The following is a 23,336-nucleotide window of genomic DNA, read 5'->3' as shown; positions in this document are numbered from 1 at the left end:
CAGGCACACAGACCCCAGGCCATCAGAGAAACCCTCACAATGGGGACCCCAAAACCCCCCGTGTGGCCCAGCCGGGATTCACACTCACCTGTTGGCTAACCACCATTGGCCCGGCATCACATGAGGCCTTGTGCGTACACAGGTGCTGCCAGACACACCAGTTACACCCCCAACGGCTGCTCACACAGGCCTGGCACCTGCACAGAGCACAGCCATGGGGCAGGGGTCGCCACGGGGCAGCCCAGGGGCTAGGGGTCAGGGTAAGGAACTCACTGTGCAGACGGGCGGAGCTTAGTGACCGCCACACAGTCATAGAAGGACAGGGAAGCTTTGGCAATCATGACGGTGCCAAACCTGAGCTCCACGCTCACGGAGACGTGGTCTGCAAAGGGATAAAGAGGGCCAGGCTGAGGAGTGGGGAGGAGCACTTAGACCCCGAGCCAACATTCCAAGACCACACGGAGCGGGGTTAGCACTCAAATTGGGGAAAGTGGGACACCCAGGGTCAGGGGAACAAAATGGGTACTTTAGGGCAGTGGGGACTAGTAGGGGACTCAGAGAAAAGCATCACTTCAGGGCTCTTGGCCTGCATTCACACCTCACCCCGACCACACCCCTTGGAGGAAGATGGGGGGAGGGTGAGGCTCCCAGGCCCGGGGGGCTGGCCCCTTCTCTCACCCACCGTCTCCTCTCGGTAGCGCTGGGGCCTCACTAGGGTCTGGGGAGGGGCACATCACACCAGAACTGGTCAGTAGGGCAGGACTCTGGTGTTCCCCAAAGTGGCAGGAATATGACTCCCCTGGCCACAGGGGTGGCAGGTCAGGCACCGACAGGAAAACCTGCCAAGAGAGGCCAGGACACACTGTTGGAGCCACTGGGCAGCAGATTAGGGCTCACATTTGCAAAGCACCCAACCCCCAAGCCCCTGAGCCTTCAGAAACACCCTCTGGCCTGGGTTAGTATTAGATAGAGAAAGCAAGGCCCCAAGAGAAGTGACTTAAGCAAGGCCATGTGGTATTTGGTGTATCTGACAGCAAAATCCAAGGTGTCAACCCATCACCACCAGGGCCCTCCCCACCAGGGCCCCGCCTTCTCTGGTCATTCACCTCCCTCCTCTCTTCTCGGCTCATGTTGGCAGGACTCATGTCTGCCACTTGCAGACAGCCCAGCTCAGGCTGGAAGCTCCACAGCCATCGCTCTGGGCCCTGGCCCCGGGAGCACTCAGAACGGCGACTGCACCTGGGCGAGAATGACCAGCGTCCACCTGTGACCCTCACAGAGCTCCTAGGAGTTCATAGGGCAGGGACACCTACAATCCTGGGCAGTGGGTAGGATCCTCAAGTGAACCAGGACATGAGGCTGTATGTGCCCTGGCAAGGCACTAATGTCAGGGTGGAGGACAGGGGTAGGGTAGGAAATTGGGGCATCCAGGGATCAGAGGTTGAGAGTCAAGGGCAAAGGACCAGAAATCTTGGACAGGGCAATTATGCAGGAGCATTGAGGGCACTGAAGGGGTTAGGGGCAGGGTTGGGGAAGGGGACAGGAGTCAGTGGAGCACTGACCGGCCGAGGAGCACACACCACCCACAGTATGGGTCCCTGTGAGCAAGGCAAGATGCACAATCCAGGTGCTGAGCACAGGAGGCCACAGGAACCTTGAGAAGCTGTGACAGCAAAGAGGACTTAAGGCCAGAAATCCAAACACCAGTAGCTCATCCCATATGGGTTCCTGGCCCTGCCCAAGGCCCCTCCCAGCAGCCAGGCCCTGGCTCACGCCTGGCACTCACTGTGCTCTGGGTCATGACATACAGGTGCTCGAAGGCCCCATCAAAGGTGAGGTCTCTGCTCACTGCAGACCCCTGCTGGATGCTCTGTGTGGAGTATGGGTGGCCATCACTTCCCGGGCCCAAGAAGACCTAAGATCAGAGAACCACACCGGGTCTGGGACGGCCACATGCCCAAGGCCCTCCTCTCTCTCCCCAGTGAAGCAATGTGCAGTAGAATTTCCTCCGAGGCAATACAGGTCACACCACTCAACCCTGGGGGAGGGGGTCACAGGTAAATACCACTCAGCACTGGGAAGAGGAGCCCAGGTAACCTCTCCCAGCCTCGGGCTGGGGGCATGTCACTGATCCCACATCCCATCCCCAGGAGTCACAGGGGTAGCTCTGCCCAGGCTGGGTCCCCAGCAGTCTGTCTCCTCCAGACCCTGGGGCAGGGCCCAGTACTTCCTGTGGACCCACCCTATGCAGCTGCCCTTGACTGTCACCCAGGAAAGCAATGGTGTGTCCATCCTCCATGGTGACCGCCACAGCTGTTAGCTGAACTCCTGGCCACTCCAGAACTGGTGTGGCTTCCAGTGGGACACGACTGGCCATGGGGCTGGGTGTGTGGTCTGAGCCACAGGGATAAGCATCCAGGGTATCCTGCAAACCGTAAAAAGCACCAGTAAGGCCCTCCCTGGATACCCTCCCCTGTCCCATCCTCTTTGGACAAGCCCATCCCCTCCTCCAGGCTCTCTGCCAACTCTCCCTGAACAGTTCTGACTTCTCTGCTGGGCCTCCTGGGACAACCTCATCCCCACCCCCAGTCTCTCTGCTGGCCCTCTCTGACAGCATCTCCCACAGCCACATCCTTAGCCCAATGCCTCAGTGGCTTATCTCCAGCTGCCTCGGACAGTCTCCAGAGACTCCTTCCCCCTCTTTTGACCCCTCGCTGTCTGAGGCCCTACTTTCTCCCATCCCTGGCCTGGGAGTTGCTTCCTCCAATTTATGTGCTCAGCCTTCTCTGGGACCACTTCTCAGGCCCCCTCCCACCTCTCACTGACTCAGGCCCTCTGTGTGCAGCTTCTTTCCTTTTTAATCCATCCTGAGGCCAGAGCCAAACAAGTCTCAACCTTACCTGCCTCTCTTGCTCAAGAATCTAAAACAATAGGTCCCATCTCCTCCCACATTCTGGGTCCCTGCCTTCTCAGACACCTTCTCAGTCCACGTATGCAAATGCCACCCCTTCAATGCCCGGTCCAAGCCCACCTCTTCATGGCTCTCTGTCCCCCTGAATCCACACTTACAATAAGGTACCCCTCCATCACCCAGACACAAAGGAAGCACTTAATATCCGTTGATCTGATCAGCCCCCACACCATTACCAGGTTCCCTTCAGACTCCCCGGGCAGCTGCTTAGCAATGAATACCTGGCCAGTGGCCTCAGAGAGGGGGAAGGGTTGGGGTGGTGCCAGGACTCACCACAGGCAGCTGTGCACAGTCAGAATTGACATCATACTCGATGTAGGCCACCTCAGCCCCATCCTCGGCACGGCCCTCCCGAGTGTAGCAGGCATCACGTGTGCGATTGGCAAGGTGGTCCACCTCGTCCAGGGGGAAGGCACAGAGGGCAGAGGCTCCGGATGCCCCAGCAGCTGCCGATGGGGGCCGGCCCACAGCCGGGGGAGAAGCCGAGGAGAAGGCTGCAAAGAGCACCTCCCTCCGGGCCACCTTCCCGGATGTGGCCACAGCCGCGGCCTGGATCAGCCCATAGCGGCCCCCCTGGCAGGCCAGAGGCAACTCAACATAGGAGTAGTAGTGCTGGTCCCGGAGGCACACTCGGGACACATAAGCACGAAAGGCTCTAGACTGAGCCTGCAGGTCCCGCCGCAGGAACAGGAAGTAGGCGCTGGCCCCGTGTGCAAAAGCGCTCACAAAGTGATGGCTGTACTCAGAGAGGCGGCCCACAGCCAGCTTGGCTGTCTCCTCATAGGAGAAGGCGGCCTGGGGGTCCAGTGGCCGCAAAGCCCGGGTTGTGATGGGAGGGATGCCACCTCCCACACCCCTGCTGGTGTATCCCCGCCCCACAAACAGGAGGGGCTCCCCAGCCAAGCCCTGGGCCACCAATCCCACCGTGCTGACTGCAGGGTCATTGGCAGCCACATACTGGGTGTCCCCCGGCCGCTCTGGCCTCAGCAGCAGCTGCCCAAGCTGCCCCAGGCGCCGCTGCTCACAGACCCCCTGGTGCACACTCCCACACACCAGCAGGGCCCCCGGGCTCACCAGGAGCAGCTGGTTCAGGTTATTGGTAGGCTGGGCCTGGGGGCACTCATCAGGCATCACAGGTGGCAGGCAGTCCCTGCTGTCTAGCACAGGGCCAGTGGAGACGGTGGCCTCCAGCTGCAGCCCAGGGCTCAGCTGGAACAGGAAGTTGGTGGCACCTAGGTAGAGGGTGCCTGAGGTGGGATCCCGTGCCATATGCTGCAGCTGTGTGCCATTGGGAGTGAAAGCAGCCGGTGGAGGGGGCTGGAGGGTGAGGACCCACCCGGCCCAGAGTGCCTGGAGAAGAGCTGGGCCGAGAGCAGGCATGGTCACCTGGCAGGGAGAGAGGTTGTGTGGGGTCACGTGGCTACCTGAGCAATGTGGGGCTACCAGTGAGGGATAGGGCTGTGACATTGCCAAGATGCCCCTTCTAACCTAGGGGGTGAGCAGAGGAGGACCAGGCTTAGATAGACACTGTGGTGCAGGATGACCCCAGGACCATACACATTCTTAGAAAGGTACACACTGCCCCGTTCTCAGCCAGTACTGTTCTCTCAGGAGACCTGCACCCCACCCCACCCTACCCTCACCTGCAGTGCCCTGTGTCATCACAGGGTCCGAGGGTGAGGGGCTAGAGGGGCAGAGATATGGGAAACATCCCATCCCCAGGGAGGAGTGCCTGGAAGGGGCAGGAGAGCAGGTGATGGGAAGGAAGGGGCCAGAATCTCAAGGAGGGAGAGGGCCCCTCTTCAGGGATGTCAGTTTCCTGAGCAGAAGCAAGGAGGGCGAGGTCCCATGGGCCACCTGCATACTAGAGCAGGGCAAGAATTTGATGAAGGGCCTTTCAGGCCAGGAATCCAGAAGGGCAATAATCACAGAGCCAACTGGCCAGAGAGAAGAGGGAGGTTATCACTGCCAGAGGCGGGGCCTGAAAGGCCGGACCCCACCTTGGAGAGCCCTCAGCAGAGGTGGGAGTCAGACTTCTCCCAGATGCCTAAGTGTGAGGTCAGGCTCACCTAGCAGGGCCGGCTGGATCAGGAGACAACAGCATGACCTGTGTGGGAGTCACCTAGCCAGGGAGAAAGCAGAGCATGAAGCTGGGGGCTGGGCTGCAGGCATGTGAGAGCCCCGACTCCCCACCGTGGAGGCAGCACAAAGGTACCCCTCCCTGCCGCCTAGCCAGCCAGTGGAGCTGGGCCCAGCCTGGCCCTCGGCCACCAAACACATTCCACAAGGGACGCCTCCTCAGAGCCCACATAGGAAGGGGGAGGGCAGCAGAACCAGGCACCCTTGGGGCCTGGGAAAGGGCAGCTAGGAAGGAGCCCCATGGCTCACAGGGCCCAGCCAAGCCCCCAGCTTGGCCCTGTCTCTCTGCAGCCCCTTCTCCCTTCTTCTCAGCACTCTCCCATTCTCATCCTCTGCCCTACCAAGGTACCCAGGTACACACCCTCCACACAGGCAAGGGGCTAACCTAGCCCAAACCACTACCAGCACAAAAGCAGACACATGCTTGCACACACCAAAAAGCATACATACCACCCACCCTGCATGCACACACCACCCACTGTGCTCGCACACACAGATGCATGCAGATACAATCTGTACACACGGCATAGAGAAACATACACAGAAATGCAGGCAGACACACCACACAGACACACTACCCACACTTAGATACCTGCACAAAGACACATCCACATAGACAACTCCTTACACACAGAAACACACACATCACACAAACACGCACTCCATACAGACACATCACACCCACCCAACAAGACATACACACCACCACCCACATTCAGACACCCACACACACAGACTCGTGCACACTTCCCTGGTTCAAGCCATAAGTCCTAGAGGGCTGCAGAAGCCAGGCCATCTCTTGCTATTTCCTCTCCTGCAGGTCAGAGAAGAGCCAGGGCCTGGGGTGGGGGAAGGGTTGTCCTAGAGGAAGTCACCATGCTGAGCTGTGCCCCCATCCCCAGGACCTCACCAGACCTTGGGTGCCTGCTCGCTTCAGACTCCTCTTTGCAGGCCCCAGCCGAGGCCTCCTTGGACCAGGAAGCCATGGCAACACCACCCTTTCCAGATCTCAGTGGTTGCCAGCCAGGAACACCAAGGTTGGTGAAGTACTGTGACAGGCCATGCCTCCCTGGCCAGGAGACACTTCCTCTGCGAGCCTGTGCCCAGGCCACATTGCCCAGCCCCTCCTGCCACCCAGCTGCCAGTGTGCCTGTGCAGAATGTCCAAAGAGCTTCCTGGGGCTCAGGTCAGTTCTTCCCAGCCAAGTCCCCAGTGGGATGCTCCTGAGGCTGCCCCAGAGTGAGCCAGGCTGGGCACTAGGCTCGGAGGAGGGTCTAGCAGCCCGGTGGGAGCAGGGGAGCCATGGCCACAGCCTGGCTGGGCACTGCTCCCAAAATAGCTTGGGGGTTTCCATTTTTAGTGTGCAGAGAACAGGGCAGCTCTATGGGAGCGGGAACAAGGCTGCGTCTGTTTGCCACCCAAGGGGGTGGGGGGAAGGGGGTGGCAGGGAGAGCCGTGAACCCGGCGAGAAGCCCAGGACTGTGGCAAGGCCAGGCTTCCCAGGAGCCCCCCACCTTCTTTCCATGGGATAGGGGAAGAAAGTTTCTTTCTCTGGGAAGACAGGGTTTGCCTGAGTTCCTGAACTCAGCTATTGCTTACTCCCTCCTGCCACCTCATGACCAGGGCTGTGCCTTGGGCAGACGGTCCCGCGGTTAGACCAACATTCACTGCTTCATTTGCTTACAAACATTTGCTCAGAGCCTACTTCCTGCCAAGGTTCTCTAGCCCTCAAGGGGCAGCCATCAAGACACTGCCCAAATGTAAAATCACAAGCCAGTTGAGTGGCCCCCAAGAAGAGAATGGGTGGGATCAGAACAGCTCCTGGCCAGCCCACATAGGAGGCTGGAGGCTGACCCATGCCAGGAAAAGCGTCAGTCTTCAATCATTGAAGCAGGGCCTAGCATCCCCCCCCCACTTCCCCACATACCATGGGTGGAGAGGAGAAAAAAAAGGGCAGTGACATTTTCTCCTCCTTATAGGCCACACACATTTCACTTAACCTCTGCCACAGGCCACGGAGCAGCCCTAGCCCCTCCAAGCTACCCCCTCCTACCTCACAGGATCTTCAAGCAGAATCAGAGCACATCCCACCCCGCTAGAGTCTCTGGGGCACCCGAGGGCCTGAAGGATAAAGGTCAAACCCTCCAGTCCACGCCCTCTCCCGTGAGATCAGTGCTCCCCCACACATGCTCTTCGTTCTTGCCCGCCCGAACTGCAGGCTGTCCCACACCCCTCCCTGCTGTCACAAGGTCTGTTCCCACTGCCTGGAATGCCCTCTCCCTCCCTATCCCAATCATTAGCTCCTAGGGGAGCCTTCCCTGTCCCCCCAGGCTCCTGAGGAGCCCACTCCCTGTGGTGGATGGAATGGACATACCCAGTCACTACACCGGTGTGTACTGCAGCTCTGCTTGGGCTTTTTGAGCCTCAGATTTCCCATTTGTAGAATGGGAGGCAGGGCTGCTCTGCCCCTTAAAAGTGTTATGTTGTGTGCCTGGCATTAGTAGCACCAATCAAGGCCACTTTTCTCTCTGTTCCACCCTCCCACTCTGGACTTGAATCTCCTTGAAGGCAAGGAGCGTGGCTTTTGATCCAGAGGTCCCAGCAACTAGGATGGACATTAGCACAGGGCAGGTGCTCCTTGCCCGTTGAAACAACACCCATTTCACAGCCAGGGACACCCAGCCAGTAGGGGAGATAGCCCAGGCTTCTCTCCCAGTCACTTGGCCTCTCAAAGGACTAGGTGTCAGCCCCACTTTTATTAATGACCAGGCCAGAACAGGCTGAAAAGGCTGGTTTGGAGCCAGGCCTCATGTCCCCAGCTTGCACAGCCAGGATCTCCTGCCCACTCCCCAGATCTCAGGCCTCCTCGAGGCTCACAGCCAAAGCCTGACTCTGCCTGTGCCCAGGCCTGCTCCGAGAGGTTTTCTGAGCCCACCTTTCTCTGGATCTCCTCAGCAGGGCCTAAAACTGCCTAACTTCTGTCTGCAAAGATCAAGCACCGCCCCCCCAGGCCGTCCTGGGGCTGTCCTCACCAACCAAAGGGGCTCACAAACTCTGCCCTTCCACACCCAGAGAGGGGTCATACCCCAGCCCTCATTTACAGAGTCACTGGGATTAGTGGCAAACTGGCCTTTCCTATCGGCCCTCCTGCTCGGCTCCCAGGGTCCACCCAGGAGAAAAGTTACTCATTGACAGTACAGTGGTGCACACTGCTCGTCCTGTTGTCCGTGTGTTGAGGTTGGGTGGGGGATCCAGCATTTACTGGGCACCCGTGAGGACTGAAGGAGCGCTCATCAATCACCCACCGTCTATGTCAGTGTACCAAGTCGGGGGCGGGAGGGTGGAGCGGGGGTACAGGGGCGCCTGGCAGAAGGCTCACAATCCACCTTTGTCAGTGGCACCGAGCGCAGCCTGCAAGGGCTGTTACTACAGAGGAGAAGCCTCAACCTCCCCAGAGGCTCTTCCCCGACCCTCCCTCCTCGCCAGGCGGCGAGGCAAGGACCCCACCAGTGGCCTTGGGAGGGCGGGGAAGGGGCCGGCCGGTCCCGGCTGAGGCGGGCGGCGGCGAGGAGGGGGCGCGGAGGAGCAGCTCCACCTCCTCTGTCTCCCAATCGCGTTTCAGGCGGAGCCGCCAGAGTTTCCCTTCGCGCGGAGAAGTGTGGTCCCAACTCTCAGGACCGAAGCTGCCCACCAGTTGCCCGGGCTACCCCTGCCCGGCGGGATCGTGGCCTCAGGCCCTTCCACCCCGGAGGCGCGCCGCCTCGCCCCGGTCCCCACCGCCCGGCCCTGGGCCCCGCACTCACCACCCGGCCGGGCCCCGCGGGACGAGCGCAACGAGGCGGGCGCCGGCCGCTCTGGGCTCGGGATCTGCGCGAGGCGGCCTCGCTCCCCCCGCCCGCCCCCCGGAGGTGGGTCTGGCAGAGCCGCAGCTGTTACCCGGAGACCGAGGGGCGGAAAACTGCGCCCGCTGCCCGCCCCTCCCGCCGCGGCACTGCCACCGCCGGGAACAAAGAAGACAAAGCTGCGTCGGCCGGGCCGGCTCCGCTCCTTCCCCCCTCGCCCGCCGGGCCGCCCTCCCCCCGCCCGCCGCCCAGGCCAGGCCGGAAGCAGCCGGGAAAGCCGGGCGCGCGGCCCCGAGCCGCCCGGGACCCCGCATTCCGGCCCGGCGGGCTCCGCACTTGCCGAGGGAGGGGGACTCGACCCCTCCCTCGTGGGGGCAGGCTGCACCGCAGCGGTAGCCCCGGCAACGCGGGTCGCCGCGAGAGGAGGGTGAGGAGTAGAGCCCAGACCGCGGGCGGCCCCACCCCGCCCCGCCCCGCCCCCGCCGGGCCTCACCTGCGCGCCCGGGCTGGAAACGGAATTCGGAGCCCTCCTGGCCTGGGAGGGGCCGGGGCGGGGGTCGCGCTGCGCGCCCCCAGGTGTGGTGGTACGGCGCCAGGGCCTCTTCCTACCGCGCCAGCGCTGGGTGGAACCCGCGCCCCTCACCTGCTCCGCCCGTTCGCTAGCCACCGCCCCCGCTCTGCAGCGCTGCGAGCTCCCTCTTTCCCTTCCAGTACCTGGCTCCTGTGCTCGTCCTCCTCCAACTTTCTTTACCTGAACTACTAGGCGCCTTGTTTCTCCCCTCTGCACCGGTCCTGCCCACCGCCCCTACTCCCAGGACTCCCAAACAGCCAACCCCTCCTTCCGGCCCCCACCTCTGGCCGTGCGGGAAGAGCGCAGGCTTTGGGGTTGGGCCTGGGTTTGCGCCATCACTAAGCCTAGTAACCTGACCCCCCCACCACCAAACAAACACACACACAAGCCTATTTGCTCACCGGCAAGTCGGGGTGACACCACACCTAGTCCCGCTGGTAAAGGAGGGCACACGGCTGGAGAAGCACACAAGCAAGGGCACATTTCCTTCCTTTCCTCCCAGGCCTGTACCTGGACCCACCCTAAGCTGAGAAGCCTTGGGCAAGTCTGGACTCCATCGCTGGCAAATACCTGGGCCTTCTGAGGGAAGAACCACTGGGCAGAAAGGTTCTCTCCCATGGCCCAGTTGTGCCCTCTGCCGGGCCCTTCACACCCTGGCCTGCCCACTGCAAACGCAGGAGCCAGGACCTGGCCCATCCTATTAGCACTTTTGAAGGACTCTGGCTCAAAGCCATTGGGATAGCCTCTTGGGAGACAAAACTTGTCACACACACATCACCCTGGAAGGCCCCAGAGCTTCCACAGGCTAGGGGAAGCCTCAACCAGAAGGTTCAGGTCATCCACACTGGCCACTGTCCAAAGAGCTAATATCACAGGCACCCTCTTCCCACCTGCCACCCCCATCAAGAGTCTGTCTTCACTCTCATCTACCCAACTCTGCCTTTCAAATTCTCCCTGCCAACTCCTTGGGTCACTCCCTTTCCTCCACCCCCTCTTCCAGCACCTGGGTCCAGGCACTCAGCACATCACCTGCACCAGCATGGCACCCCTCCCCAGTTCCCTCATCCCTGGCCTCTGACATCAGAGACCCCAGGTACCTGCCTATCTGGCACTCCAGGTCCTCCACCTCATTCTCTGACCTTATGTTCCACAACGCCCCCACACCCATCACCACTTCAGCCAGGTCAGTCTGCCCCAAGTCCTTCACCCACCTTACCTTTCCTGCCTGTGTGGCTTGTAGGGGGCCCTTCCACATACTTGGAATCCTCCCCTCCTCAAATTCATTCACTCAAGTGCACACTCTTCAGGACCTACTTCACCCTAGAAGGGTCCCCATAGCATCCCTCACTGGTATACAGATATGGTACCCTCTACCCCACTGGAATGGGGAACATGACAAATGCAGAGGTCATTTCATCCTATGCCATCCAGGGGGAACCATTACACAAAGAAAACAAGGCCAAGGATGGAATGACCAAATGACCAAGGGACCAGGAGCTAAGAGGTTCATAGCACCCATGGGGCCACTTGGGCCATGCTCACTGCCCAGGCCTGAGCACCAGCTCCATGAAAAGGGCACCTCATAGGAAACACTTCTGGCTCCACTGGCCTCTGCCTGTGAGAGTCGGCTCTGCACAGGCACAGGCAAGCAAGCCCCAGCCTGCAGAAGCCCCTACCCAGACCCTGCATACAAGCTCGGTACACTCTGCAAGGAGGGTGCATTCTCCAATACTCTAACGCGAGGACAGAGTGCCTCCCCACTGCCCCTGTTTGCTCAAGGACCCACAAGGCCACCCATGGCCATTTAGCCCAGGAGGTCAAAGGTTGCTGTTCCCCTCTGAAAAGGGAGAGGTCACGGGTTCTCAGGGCAGCTGCCTCCATGCCTCCCCACTGCACCTCCCACGTCTGGGAGGCCCCTCCCCATCATTGCCTCTCTGTTCACACTGCTGGTGGGCTGACCTCTGCCCATGCCTATAGAGGCCATCCCTAGGCTGTGTGTGGGAGGACACTCAGCCCTAGTGGCACACCAGTGCTGCCCAAAGCACTCTCTGCACCAGGGACCCAGATTGGCCACCAATCCCCGTAATTATGTCCCCAGTAATATTTATCAGCCATTCCCCCAATCCCTCTTCCCTGCTCTCCTCTGACCATTTCTCCAGCATTATAACCAGGAGGGTCTCCCCACCATGGCTGAGAAAGTGATCCAGAAGAGGGGTAGAAACCATGGTCACCAATGGGTGGACAGCAGGCTAGGTTCTACTCAATGCAACCCCTAGGTTATCTGACACAGGAGGGTCAGGCAAGCAGAGGGCAGGCCAGGAAATACAAAACAAAAATCCAGGCCTCAAGGGTAAGTGCATCTAAAACTGGCCCCAAACTAAGAACAAGACCAAGAGGACATGAGAGAGGGGGTGATGACCATAATTCCAGGCCCAACCCTCAAGTCCCCAATCTCAATTTTTAATGGACAAAACTCAGTCTGATATAAATTACTTTAAATAATACAAACTCAACAACATTTTAATTGGACATTAGCACAAAGGTTTGATAATTAATGTAAATGAGCGTTGCCTAAAAAGCAAAGTATGTCTGCTGGTGAGCCACAGAGACGGTGTTCAGACTCTGGCTGAGGTTGTGTGCACCCACAAAGGCTCACTTCATTTCTAGAATTCTCTAACTAAATCCACATCCACACCTATCCTCTCAGACCATCTGGAGGAGGGTCCAGGGACTAGCTGGCCCTGAACAGCACGTAGAGCACAGGTAGGGTGGCCACAAATGTCACGCAGGTAACCAGCGTGCTATAGATAGTGTTCCTGTTGACCTGGGCTTCTAGCCTCTGCTCCATGTCCGACAGCACCAAAATCATGCTCTCCTGCTCCAGCAAGGAGCCATGCAGAGCCTCGTCTGCTGGCTCCATCAGGCCTGGGTGTGCTGCAGCCTTTGCAAGCTGAACCACCCTAGCTGTCCGGCTGAAAGTCTTTTCCAGGGAATCAAGCTGCTCTTGTAAACCCTCTAGACATGAATGGACCTGCCTGGAATGGCTGAGCTGCTCTTTCAAGGCAGCTGAAAGAACATCTGTGTCTCTGTCTTGTGTGGGGGAAGTACCTGCCTGGGATCCAGAGCTCTGCCCTGGCCCAGCTTGCACCAGGCCCCTTAAGTCCGCCATGAGGTCATGGAGGTCCCTCTGCTGGAGGGAGTAGCTGGATGCCTGTTCTCGGATGGCCTCCTGGAGGCTCACAGGCCCCTTCTGTGCCTCCAAGAGCAAGGCCTTCAGCTCCTGTAGCCGCACACGGTTCACATAGGTGGAGCCAGCCACACCAATCAGGGCCCCCAGGACTGACCCGATGAGGGACCAGTTCTTGGTCCTCTCGGCCCGAGTGCGTTCCTTCTCATGACTTTCCCGCACAGCCGCAGAGAAGAGGGAGAACTTCTCTCGCTCAGAGTCCTCGGCACGCAGATAGTCCGTGCGAAGCCTCTTCTCCTCCTGCCAAAGCAAAGTTGTGTTATACAGCAGTAGTGTGGCCCTGCAGCTGTAGCTGCCCGCAGATGTCCCTAGGGCTCAGGCTCACGCCTGGCACAGATTACATGCTCTATAAACACGCTGAATGCAAGAAGGCAGCATAAGCCTGGTCGCATGAGGGGAGCAAAAGAATGGGGGGTGGTCGAGATGAGCTGCACTGTCCTCCCACCCAAGCAGTCTTGGGTTTGACCAGACATGCACTAATGTCTACAGACCATGTCTATCAGGAGGGGAGTGCCTGGCACTCTCTGGGCCACTCCCCTCCATGGTGCTCCCTCCTCAGCAATCTTGGGCCCAGATTATACTGCCCTGGACTGCTGCCAGTACTCCAGGAGGAAGTGGGTGAATAGGCTCTGGAAGCCTGGGGCCCAGTCCCTCCATAGGAGCTTCTGGTTTCCCTCCTCACCCAGGTCTCTGACCACCAGACCAGTCAGAGTTCCCACCTCATCCCTCCATGACCTACCAGGCTAGCTTCCCTTCTAGGTGAAGAAGGGCTGCCTCCCGAGGTGCCTACCTGCAGCATCCTGTGCTCCAGAGTAGCCAGTTCCAGGTACTGGTTATCCTCTCTGGAGATGCGGTCCAAGCGGTCCCTCACCTCCTTCAGCTTGGCCTGCTGAACTTCCAAGTCTTCCCGAGCCTCTCGAACAAGCCCTCGAGCCACCATGAACACTTTCTCTGCCTGAAGAGAGAACAAGAGAGGCCATGTGCCCCTTCCCTCCACACCCACATGTGCTCAGCTCTATTCCTAACAAGGCTGCGGCTGAGAAGAGGTCAGTGGGGTGTCAGTGCAAAGGTGGAAAAAGAATCCCTCAGACACATAATCCTGGCTCACCCAGTGGTCCTCAAAGTGCAGCCCCGGGCCATGCCCATCAGACTCACCGGATTACCCATTTGAGTAGAAGTAACATGCCCCTGAGAAATTTGAAAATAGTTAACAATGCACACAATCTGTGTTCACCAAACCCAGCCAACTCTAGTCTGACACTACCACAGAAAGGAACCTAGTTCCTAAGCTGTTTCATGTGTACTACTATATTTATGCCTCAAAACAACGCCATGAGAGGCATTGCTATCGCCTCCATTTTACAGACCCAGAAACCTTGGCTCAGCTGAGATCGTGACCTCCAAGGGGAGAGACAGCAGTGTACCTCAAAACCTCCAGCCGAACCCTGGGTTCTTCCCACCTCGCTCTACTGGTCTGTGCCAAGGCAGGAGTGGGAACAAAGACGGCAGGATGTGTTTCTGCTGCCTCAATGGACTTAACAACCACAGGCAGCTCTTTCCACCTCACAGTATGATGTTTCCCAGATGTTCCTACCTTCACAAGGGAAGTTTTAATTACACACAGGGCTTTGAGGACACTGTAACATAGCAACCCTGCAGGCAACTCTCACTATCAACCCCCAAAGAGTCAATGAAGGAAGTGGTTGCTGGCCTAACAGAATGGACATTAATGGCCAGGGGCTCACTGGTACACAGTAACTTGTTTTGGGGGGAGGGAGGGCACAGTTACACAGAGATCTTCACCCCAGTAGTATCAAACCCAGGCTGTCATGTGAGAAACTAGTCAAATCCCTCTTATAGTGGTATTGGTCCAAGAAAAGGCAAATCTGGATGTGGCTTCTCAGCACCATGTGGATGGTGACTTGTTTGGCAGGAACATCCAGGCCATATTTCCTGAGTCAGAGGGCAGGGTTAACCACCCCCGCTCCCCTCCTCACCTCAGTCACGTTTCCCTGGGCCTCTCGAACTTCACTGAGTCCAACAAACTGTTCATATCTGTCCCACCAAGTCTTGGCTGTGGAGGACGCTCGTTGCCGAATGCCATGTCCCAGGGCTCTTCCCAGCACTATGAGGCGGTGGTACAGCCCAAGGGCCACCTCCTCAGGTCTTTTCTCTCTGGGCTGGCTGGGGCCTGGGCTGCAGAGAGTCCTGGTCATAAAGAGGTCCTTTCCAAGGAGGCTTCTCCGCACCAATACAGGGGACACACCCACGATGTGCTGCATGGCAAACACAGGGCTGTGCCCTGTCATCGGGAGATCTGTGGGGGGATGCCAGACAGATCAGCTCACGGCTGAGAAAGGCTGGGCAGAAGTCAGGTTTCAAGGCCTAGGGACAGTTCTGAAACAAGTAATTTCCACTAAAAAGTCCAAACTAAGCACTACTCTGTTGACCCAGAGAAGGCAGCCACTGTGGTGAGGGTTCCCCTTGGGTGCTCCCAGACAACAAAACACCGTACGGAAGAACGTGTGCAGGAAATCATGCCATCCACCTCCCTCCATAACGCCACATGAACCAGACCTTCCCAATCCACCCACCTTCCCGCAACCCTCAGGTCTCTGACTTGGATGAGAATCCTGGTGCCTAGTTTTCTGATAACGTCAAAGAAAATTCTCAAACCTGAGTTGCAACCATGCTGACAAAGCACCACAAAGATGCACAAAGCCTCCCAGGGAAACTGTGGAACTGAGGGGATTTCAGGGAAAGATTTCTGTAAAAGACCGTTGAAACCAACTTCCCAGACTCCCTAAGGGTTGCCTCAGCACTGGGGAAGCAGAGTTTCATTTTCGTTGGAGAACACAGGTCATTCGTGTCGCCAGGCAGAAAACTCCCTCCTCAGCTCTCCTCTAAGAAGACAATTCCAGGGGGAAATAAATAAAACAAAAAACCCTAGATTTCTTCAAAAAACAAAACAAAATAACTTGGGTTTCCTCATAAAGGACAACTTTTCTTAGGTTCACACCAGCCCTTCTCCTTCCGCCCTCCAAGCCCAGACCTTCCAAGCTACCAACTCCCAGTGTCTCGTCTCTCACTTTCCATAAGTTTTCTTCCTCCTCTCCAATCTTACTCACTGCTCAACAGGTTGGGTTTCCTTAACCTTTCCCTTTTCAATCCTGCTTTGATGTTTGGGCCCCAACAACACCTATTTCTCATTTACCGAAACAGCACACAGAGTGTCCCATTATGCAGTCAGGCCTTGCCTGAACCTAAGAGCAGCAGTGAGGACCCCAAAGAGAGGGCCAGGTGACCCATGCTCCCAGGCAAACCTGAGCCAGCAGCACCCTTCTCTGGCCAAACCACCCCCGTCCCCAAGTACTGACTCTGGCTGTCAGAGTGACACCTAGTGGTCAAACGACCAGGCCAGAGAGAGAAAAGCACAGGGAGCTGGGAACAGGAAGACAGATTGGAGGAGCTCCAGTTACAAAGAAAGGAGCTTCCTGATGTAAGGTAATGTGGAACAGAGACCCACTCAGAGCACCCCAGCCTCCTCCCTATCGTGCCATGCCTGGAGAAGCTCAAGCCCTCTTGAAAACAAAGTTGGTTGGGTAAGGAAATGCCTCTGGGCCAAAGTGGGCTTAAGCTAAGAGCCACAGAAGGGGACATCCCTGTAACAGTGGTTCCAAGCTGGTGCCGTACCCGAACCCCTGGACCTCATTCATAAGGCCCAAGGGAGTGCACACTATCCATGCTGCAGTGGTCGGGCAGGCCTCCTAGGGCTCAATGCCAGCACCCACTGCACACAAGCTGTGACCTCACAAGAATCCTGCAGGTGTACCCCTCATCAAAGCAAAGCATGCAGCCTTACAGCACCGCCAACCGTAGAACCCACTCTCCTCAGCAACACTCAGCAGAAAGGTGTCCACCTTGGCTGTCCCTACTTCCTCAGCCCCCTTCTCTCCTGACCCCACTCCACTACCAAGGTTGCTCTCCTGGAGGCCCTGCCAAACTTCCACCTTGTCAGATCCAGCAGGTGCTTCTCAGATTTCTTCTCCAATATCTCTGCAGCTTTCAACAACCTCTCTTTTTTAAATCCCTGCCCCCTCTTGGCTTCCTTCCTTCCTTTCTTTTCCACCCCCTTTCCTGGCTCTTTCTCTACCAGCTTCCCACTCTTGGACCCCAGGAAAGTCAGCCATCCCTAACAGAGATGACAGCTACAGCTTCCTATGCAGACTTGGCTTCCTCCCCGGCCCCTCACAGCTGTTCTTCACATGGCAACCAGAGGCTCTGTTAACTCTAAGTGAGATCACATCCCTCAGTTCAAAACTCACCAACAGCTCCCATCTCACCTGGCATGAACACCAGTCCTGCTAGAGGCCAACAAGCCCTGGTCCTCTTATCCCTTCCTTCTCTACATCCCTGTACTCCACTCCAGCCACCCTAACATGCTAAGCACAACCCTGCCACAGAGTCTGTGCCCTGCCACTTCCTTCGCCTGGTCCACTGTTCTCCACAAATCCAGTCAGCTCACCCTGACTTCTACATCTTTGCTCAAATATCACCTCTTGGTAAGGCCTTCCTTGACTACTCCCACCATTACCTGCTTTATTTTTCTCCATCAGACACATACTGCCTTGTCTACGTGTTGCCTAGCCCCTCACTAGAACACAAGCAGGGACTCTGCTTTATGAGGGAATGCACCAATGACTCCCAAGTTGTCCCTCCACTCATCCCTCTTCTCAGCCTCCCACTCTCCCACCCTAGCCTGTCTCTCAGCTCCTGCCAACTTAGATGTCTCACAGGCCCCTCAGCCAGCAAAGGGAAGATGTTCCTGGCAGAGGACAAAAGTGGAAAACGCTTGAGGTCGTCTAAAACCTAAAAGGTGGCCAGTGCAGCTGGAAAGCAGCAGAGGAGCGTGGACAGAGGAGAGGCTGGACAGGTGGACAGAGGCCAAATTAAGGAGGGCCTTTAGGGCCAAGTTCAGAATCTTGCCCCTCCAGATCCATTATCCCACTCCCTCCAGATGACTGTCTTCCTTCCTCTCCCAACTGCTCTTTCCTCAAACTTCCATCATCTGGCCCTCATCCTGACTTATAGCTGACAGCTTGCTTCATTTATCACCAAGAAAATATTTAAAAATTAGAAGAGAACTTCCATAAACTCCCACCATACCTTCCCACCTACTAGTGTCTGTCCCATTTCCACCTTCTCTCTTGTTCCTCAGGATGAAGAATTCATGCTCTAGGGAAGCCCAAGCTGTGCCCCAGGTCCCATGTCCCCTCCTCAGACACTGCTCAGTAATTGATCTGACACTCCCTCCAGCAACTGCCCCACTTCTCTGCTCCTCTTTACAGCCAAACTCCTTGACAGATCATCTGCACTAGCTGTCTCCAGTTCCTCTACTCCTGTTCTCTCTTAAACCCTCTCTGATCTGGCCTTCACTCCCACCATGTAACTGGAACTGCTCTTGTCCAGGTCACCTCCGCACTGTTAAGTCCAATGGTCAGTTCTGTCCTCATCTCACTTGCCCTGTCAGCAGCCTGTGCCTCGTGATAGCTCCCTCCTCCTTGAAATGCCTTCTACCCTTGGCTTCCAGTCCCCAGCCTCTCCACAGAGTGCCCCAGGGCTCAACCCTTAGATTTCTCTCTCATCCAGTCTGGTGGCTTTAAAAACCATCTACAAAATGTTCTAAAATTGATTGTAGTGATGATTGCATAGCACTGTAAATATACTAAAACCACTGAATTGTACACATTAAATAGATGAATTGTATGGCATGTAAATTATATCTCAATAAAGCTGTTACTTAAAAAAAAAAAACAACTATACTCTGACTTCTCCAGCCCAGACCTCTCCTCTGGATTCTAGGCTCATTATTAAACTGCCCAATCCACACCTCTGCTTAGAAGGCTCTTGGGGATCTTCCCTTTCCTTCCCTAATTTGCCTTTCCCGCAGCCTTCCCCATCTTGGTTAATGAAAACCACAAGTCTCAATCAGGCCAAAAATCTCACATCATCCCTGACTCTTTGCTTTCTCTCCCTCTTCATATTTAATCCATTAGCAAATGCTACTTCTTTCCTAAATCCAGAACCCCTCTTCCTCTTGCCCCTGCCACTGCTACTACCTGGTCCCAACGACCAACATCTTTGGCTGGATTATCCTAAGAGCCTCCTGACAGGTCTCTCTGCTTCTACTCTGGGCCCTACAGTCTAGCGTCAACAGAGCAGCCAGCGGGCCTTTCAAAACACAGATCAGACTATGTTTCTCTCTGCTCAAACCTTGCAGTGGTTCCCCATTTCTCTCAAGGTAAAAGCTAAAATCCTTCCCTTGGCCTACAGGGCATCCACGTCCTGGTTCTCATTGTTCTCTCTCCTCTTGTCCCACTAGTCTCTCTTTCTTCACTCTGCTCCAGTCACATCGACCTTTTTTTCCCCAGCTTTACTGACAAATAATTGACATACACCATTGTGTAAGTTTAAGGTGTACAATGTGATTTGACACGTATATATTGCTAAATGTTTACCACTGTAAGGTTAGCTAACACATCCTTCTTCTCACATAATTGCCATGCATGGACCTTCTTGATGTTGCTGGAACACACTAGGCTACCCCCACCTCAGGGCCTTCACACCAGCTGTTGGCTATCTGTACTGCTTGCTCCCTCCCTTTGATTTCAAGTCCTGCTCAAGTGTCACTGCCATCCATCCCAGCACTCCTTACCCACTTTGCCTGTTTTATTTTTCTCCTCGTACATATCACATGACCTACAATATGTATTTCACTTATTTACTTGCTTCTAGTCTGTCTCACCCACTATGTCCGCTCTGCCAGAGCCGGCACTGGTTTGTTCACTGCTGCATCCTCAGTGCCTAGAATACCATCTGCACATAGAACATACTCAACAAAAATGTACTGAATGAATAAACAGAATTTGCAAAAAGTCGCACTCCGGACTATACTACAAAACCCAACTCCTTCCAGTGGCCTCCAAAGCTCTAGGACCAGGTGACCTGGCCTCCACCCACTTCTGCCACCTCCCTCGCATCTCCCTCCAGCCATGCTGTGCTTTCCTCCGTTCCAGGAAGGCGCTGCGCTTCAAGGCCTTTACACCTGCCCTTCCCTCTAGCCACACTGCCTTCCCCGTGCGCAGTCCCAGGCCCGGCGGCTTCCGGTTAAGCACCCCTCTCGGCTTCCGGCCTCCCCCGCCACCCCCAATCCCGGGCAGGACGACCCTCCCCCCGGTACCTGGCGCGCCTAGCGCCGGAGCCGCAACCTCAACCGAGCGCCCGCCACTCACTTGGTCTCTCACCTTTTAGCGCCCGCCTCCGGAGGGCCGCTTCCGGCAGCGGAAGCGCAACTTCCGGACTAGGACCCAATCAGCGGGCCCCCGTGGAGGTACAGGCTCGGGGGTGGGACGCGGAGCTCCGCTTCGGGTGGCAGAGTCTGGGGAAGGGGCGGCAGGCGCCATGTCCGGCCGCGAAGGTGAGTATGTGGGACCGACGGGGCGGGGCAAAGAGGAACGGGACCCGGCGGGGGCAGGGCTCAGCGTGCTCGTATCGCCCACAGGTGGCAAGAAGAAGCCCCTGAAGCAGCCTAAGAAGCAGGCCAAGGAGATGGACGAGGTGAGGGCGCGCGCGGAGGCATGGGCGGGTGCGGAGGGACTGGGAAAGCCGCCTGGAGTGAACCCGCTCTGCCTCTCCCTAGGAGGATAAGGCGTTCAAGCAGAAACAGAAGGAGGAGCAGAAGAAACTGGAGGAGCTAAAAGCGAAAGCGGCGGGAAAGGGCCCGCTCGGTAAGTGAGGGCCGGGTAGAGCTCAAGCCGGACAAACGTTCTGAGCATCAGTCTGGACGCGGGCCCGGGCAGGTTGGTTTCCTGCCTCGTTGGTGAGTTGCGCGGTCCCCGGTCCTCGTGTCCGCTGCGGTGGACGGCCCTAGCCACGCTTGGATTCGCAGCAGCGGAAAGGGGCGGGAGCCAGACCGGGTCGGGAAAGGAAGTTTCCTGCCTCCCAAGCAGTCTGGGCTTCCCTTGCTTAAGGAAGCGACAGAAATGGAAACTCAAAAATTCACGTATCTTAGACACGTTCATAGTTGAGTTTCCAAATATCTCCACGATTTCTTGTCCCAAATTAGTATTTTACTGCTTCTTTATTGCTTTAACATCTCGTGGTTTACTAATCATATTGTTAACTCTAGTAAATACTTTTGCATCCTGAGTCTTTGCACTTCTTGATGCACCTAAAGGTTCAAGTCCAGGCACCTTGGCGTGCTACTGCGCTATATAATTTTTTAACCTAATTCCCCACAATTCTGCCTCTTCTTTTCTTTATGTAAGAGGAATCGATTACACATCAAAAGATGTTTTAGGCCCAAGAATCGCAGTACTTTCTGTGCTTCTTAAATCCTGTTTACATTCTTCAAACTAGGATTTCCTCCACAGTTGTCTATGCCCTATTGGCTCACTGTGAGCCACACTAGGGACAGTGGAGGCTGGGATGGTGGGACTGTCATCCAGGGCTTCCCAAGACCTCTATCCCAGTGCATCTGATTCATTATTGTTTACCCACACAGCGCTGAGATTCTAGCAATTGAGATTCTTTTTTTGGAATGATGTGAAGTAGTTTGTACCTTTCCTTAATCTTTGATTGTGTATAGGGAAAAGGTCAATCCTTGGTGAAATCCTATACTACTAGATTCTCATTGAGCATCATTAATTTTTTAAGGTTTATTTTGTCACGGCCCTTTAGGATCTTTATTCTTGTATTAAGCATACTTAATTGTAATTTGTAATTATGTAATTTGTAAATTGGGTAAAATAAAGGTATTGAGTAAACCAGAACCCAGATTATAATATGGAAGGTAGTATAGTGTGATGTGGTGGTTAAGAATATGGACTTCAGGGGCCAGCCCAGTGGCGCAGCAGTTAAGTGCGCACTTTCCGCTTCGGCGGCCCAGGGTTCACCGGATCCCGGGTGCAGACATAGCACTGCTTGGCACACCATGCTGTGGTAGGCATCCCATATAGAAAGTATAGGAAGATGGGCACAGATGTTAGCTCAGGGCAAGTCTTCCTCAGCAAAAAGAGGAGGATTGGCAGCAATTAGCTCAGGGCTAATCTTCCTCAAAAAAAAAAAGAATGCCCAGTATAAGAGCTGAGCCTTACTGGGATTCATATCAGGCCTCTTGGGTTTCTACCATAAGAACTGTATTTTTCCCTAGCTGAGACTTTTCTTTTCTTTTTCCAGCCACAGGTGGAATTAAGAAATCTGGGAAAAAGTAAGCTGTTCCTTGTGCCTGAGGCAATGATGATCCTTAATTCCATTCCTATTTAAACATCTGGATTCTCTTCCATAACATCTGTTGCCACCTATAGTTAGAATGAAGTGTTGTCTTAGAGCCTGTTGTACATTTAAGAATAAACTTTTGTAAAAAAAATAAAAATCATAGTGACTCATCTCTTTAGTTCTGCTCACTCGGCCATTTCTGTGTTATCTGTGAGGTCAGAGTAAACCAGCCCAGAATCGTGCCAGTGTTCTTCAGTCTTTGTTCTATCCCGAATTCTGTACCACTTGGAATTAAACCAGCTTGTTTAAAATGGCTATTGTTTTTGTCTGGTTGTATACTCAACAGAATACATTACATGAGGTTAGTGGAAGAACTTGTACTTTGGAAAGAAAACCCATCTTTCTCTGTTACAACATCCATGTTGCCATTTCTTTTAATGGGATTGTTCATCTGTTCATGTAAGGAGTCTGCTATGTGCAGGCTGAGCATGTACCAGTGACCAATTCCTGCTGTCAAGGAGCTTCTATTGTGGGAGAGGAGCAGGACAAATACATTCGCGTTATGAAGGGAAGAAAACTGGGGAAAGGAGAGATTCCTGAAAGTCTCTAAGAACAAAGCTTACTCTGAAGCCCCCAGGTCTGCGTTTCTACTAGGGCTTCAGAAAGGTCCTTGCTAGGTTCCCATGTCATACCCCATATTCAACCCGTCAGCAAAATTAACTCTGGCTCCTTTATACTTCCTCCAGCCACCCCCCCCCCCATTCTACCCCTAAAATCCCTCAGCTAGATTATTGCAATCACATTCATATTTGTCTTCCTGCTCCTACCCTTTCTTCCCTACAGTCTAATCTCTCAGGAGCCAGAGTGATCTCACTAAACCATAAAGTCATACTCTCTCCTTGGCTCAGAATTCTTCACTGGCTTCTTGGAGTACAAGCCAGCATCCCTACAATGACCACTGAAGCCCTAAGGGCTCAGGTTGCTGCTCCCTACCCTCTGATATCTTCATCCCCCTCATCCATCTTGAGCGACAATGGCCTATATTCCAAGCAAGCTCCTGCCTCACTGTGTTTTCAGCAACTCTTCCTTTTGCCTGTCACTCTTCTGGTAACTGGAGATTTCCCCCCTTTAGAGAACTGAAACATCACAGTAGTGAGCTGTTCTCTGACCACTCTATATAAAGTGGCAGTCCCAGTATCTCTCACCCTGTTTCATTTTTGTCTCCTGACATCTGTTGATTATCTACCACCCTTGACTCCAGAAGGAGTAAATTCCTGGAAAACAGACCAG

At 55.5% G+C, this 23,336-nt stretch overlaps 2 protein-coding genes and 1 long non-coding RNA gene across 12 annotated transcripts in view; 1 reads left to right on the top strand and 2 right to left on the bottom strand.

The window, feature by feature from the left end:
* PLXNB1 (plexin B1) overlaps positions 1 to 12,951 on the bottom strand; it is a 29,590-nt gene extending 16,639 nt beyond the window's left edge. Inside the window, exons 1-10 of one of the 5 annotated variants that reach the window (XR_011526997.1) lie at positions 8,914 to 9,023; positions 5,041 to 5,093; positions 3,245 to 4,357; positions 2,243 to 2,425; positions 1,787 to 1,915; positions 1,563 to 1,663; positions 1,107 to 1,239; positions 683 to 839; positions 274 to 382; positions 89 to 197 (exon numbers count right to left, since the gene is read on the bottom strand). Coding sequence is in view for 4 of the 5 variants with exons in the window: in XM_070575450.1 (XP_070431551.1) it covers positions 89 to 197; positions 274 to 382; positions 683 to 839; positions 1,107 to 1,239; positions 1,563 to 1,663; positions 1,787 to 1,915; positions 2,243 to 2,425; positions 3,245 to 4,351 (2,028 nt within the window). In the remaining variant the exon portion in view is untranslated. Of the gene's footprint in view, positions 1 to 88; positions 198 to 273; positions 383 to 682; positions 840 to 1,106; positions 1,240 to 1,562; positions 1,664 to 1,786; positions 1,916 to 2,242; positions 2,426 to 3,244; positions 4,358 to 5,040; positions 5,094 to 8,913; positions 9,024 to 9,445; positions 9,548 to 9,924; positions 9,990 to 12,867 lie in introns of those variants that run through there. The other 4 variants (XM_070575450.1, XM_070575452.1, XM_070575451.1 and 1 more) reach the window with 4 other exon arrangements.
* Positions 12,013 to 23,336, bottom strand: part of CCDC51 (coiled-coil domain containing 51) — a 38,443-nt gene continuing 27,119 nt past the window's right edge. For 2 of the 6 annotated variants that reach the window (XM_070575457.1, XM_008527909.2), the window contains exons 2-4: positions 14,768 to 15,087; positions 13,561 to 13,725; positions 12,013 to 13,010 (exon numbers count right to left, since the gene is read on the bottom strand). In XM_070575457.1, the coding sequence (XP_070431558.1) occupies positions 12,255 to 13,010; positions 13,561 to 13,725; positions 14,768 to 15,079 (1,233 nt within the window). In that variant the 5' untranslated portion in view covers positions 15,080 to 15,087 and the 3' untranslated portion in view covers positions 12,013 to 12,254. Of the gene's footprint in view, positions 13,011 to 13,560; positions 13,726 to 14,767; positions 15,088 to 17,936; positions 20,216 to 23,336 lie in introns of those variants that run through there. The other 4 variants (XM_008527907.2, XM_008527908.2, XM_008527905.2 and 1 more) reach the window with 4 other exon arrangements.
* Positions 20,147 to 22,361, top strand: LOC103556031 (uncharacterized). Its single transcript, XR_546110.2, has 4 exons — positions 20,147 to 20,247; positions 20,332 to 20,387; positions 20,470 to 20,557; positions 22,008 to 22,361. It is a non-coding gene; the product is annotated as an uncharacterized lncRNA (long non-coding RNA).

Source organism: Equus przewalskii, chromosome 15, assembly GCF_037783145.1.
Source record: "Equus przewalskii isolate Varuska chromosome 15, EquPr2, whole genome shotgun sequence".
NCBI lineage: Eukaryota > Metazoa > Chordata > Mammalia > Perissodactyla > Equidae > Equus > Equus przewalskii.
Note: the sequence above shows the minus strand (reverse complement) of the source record. Positions and strands in the feature narration are given on the sequence as shown.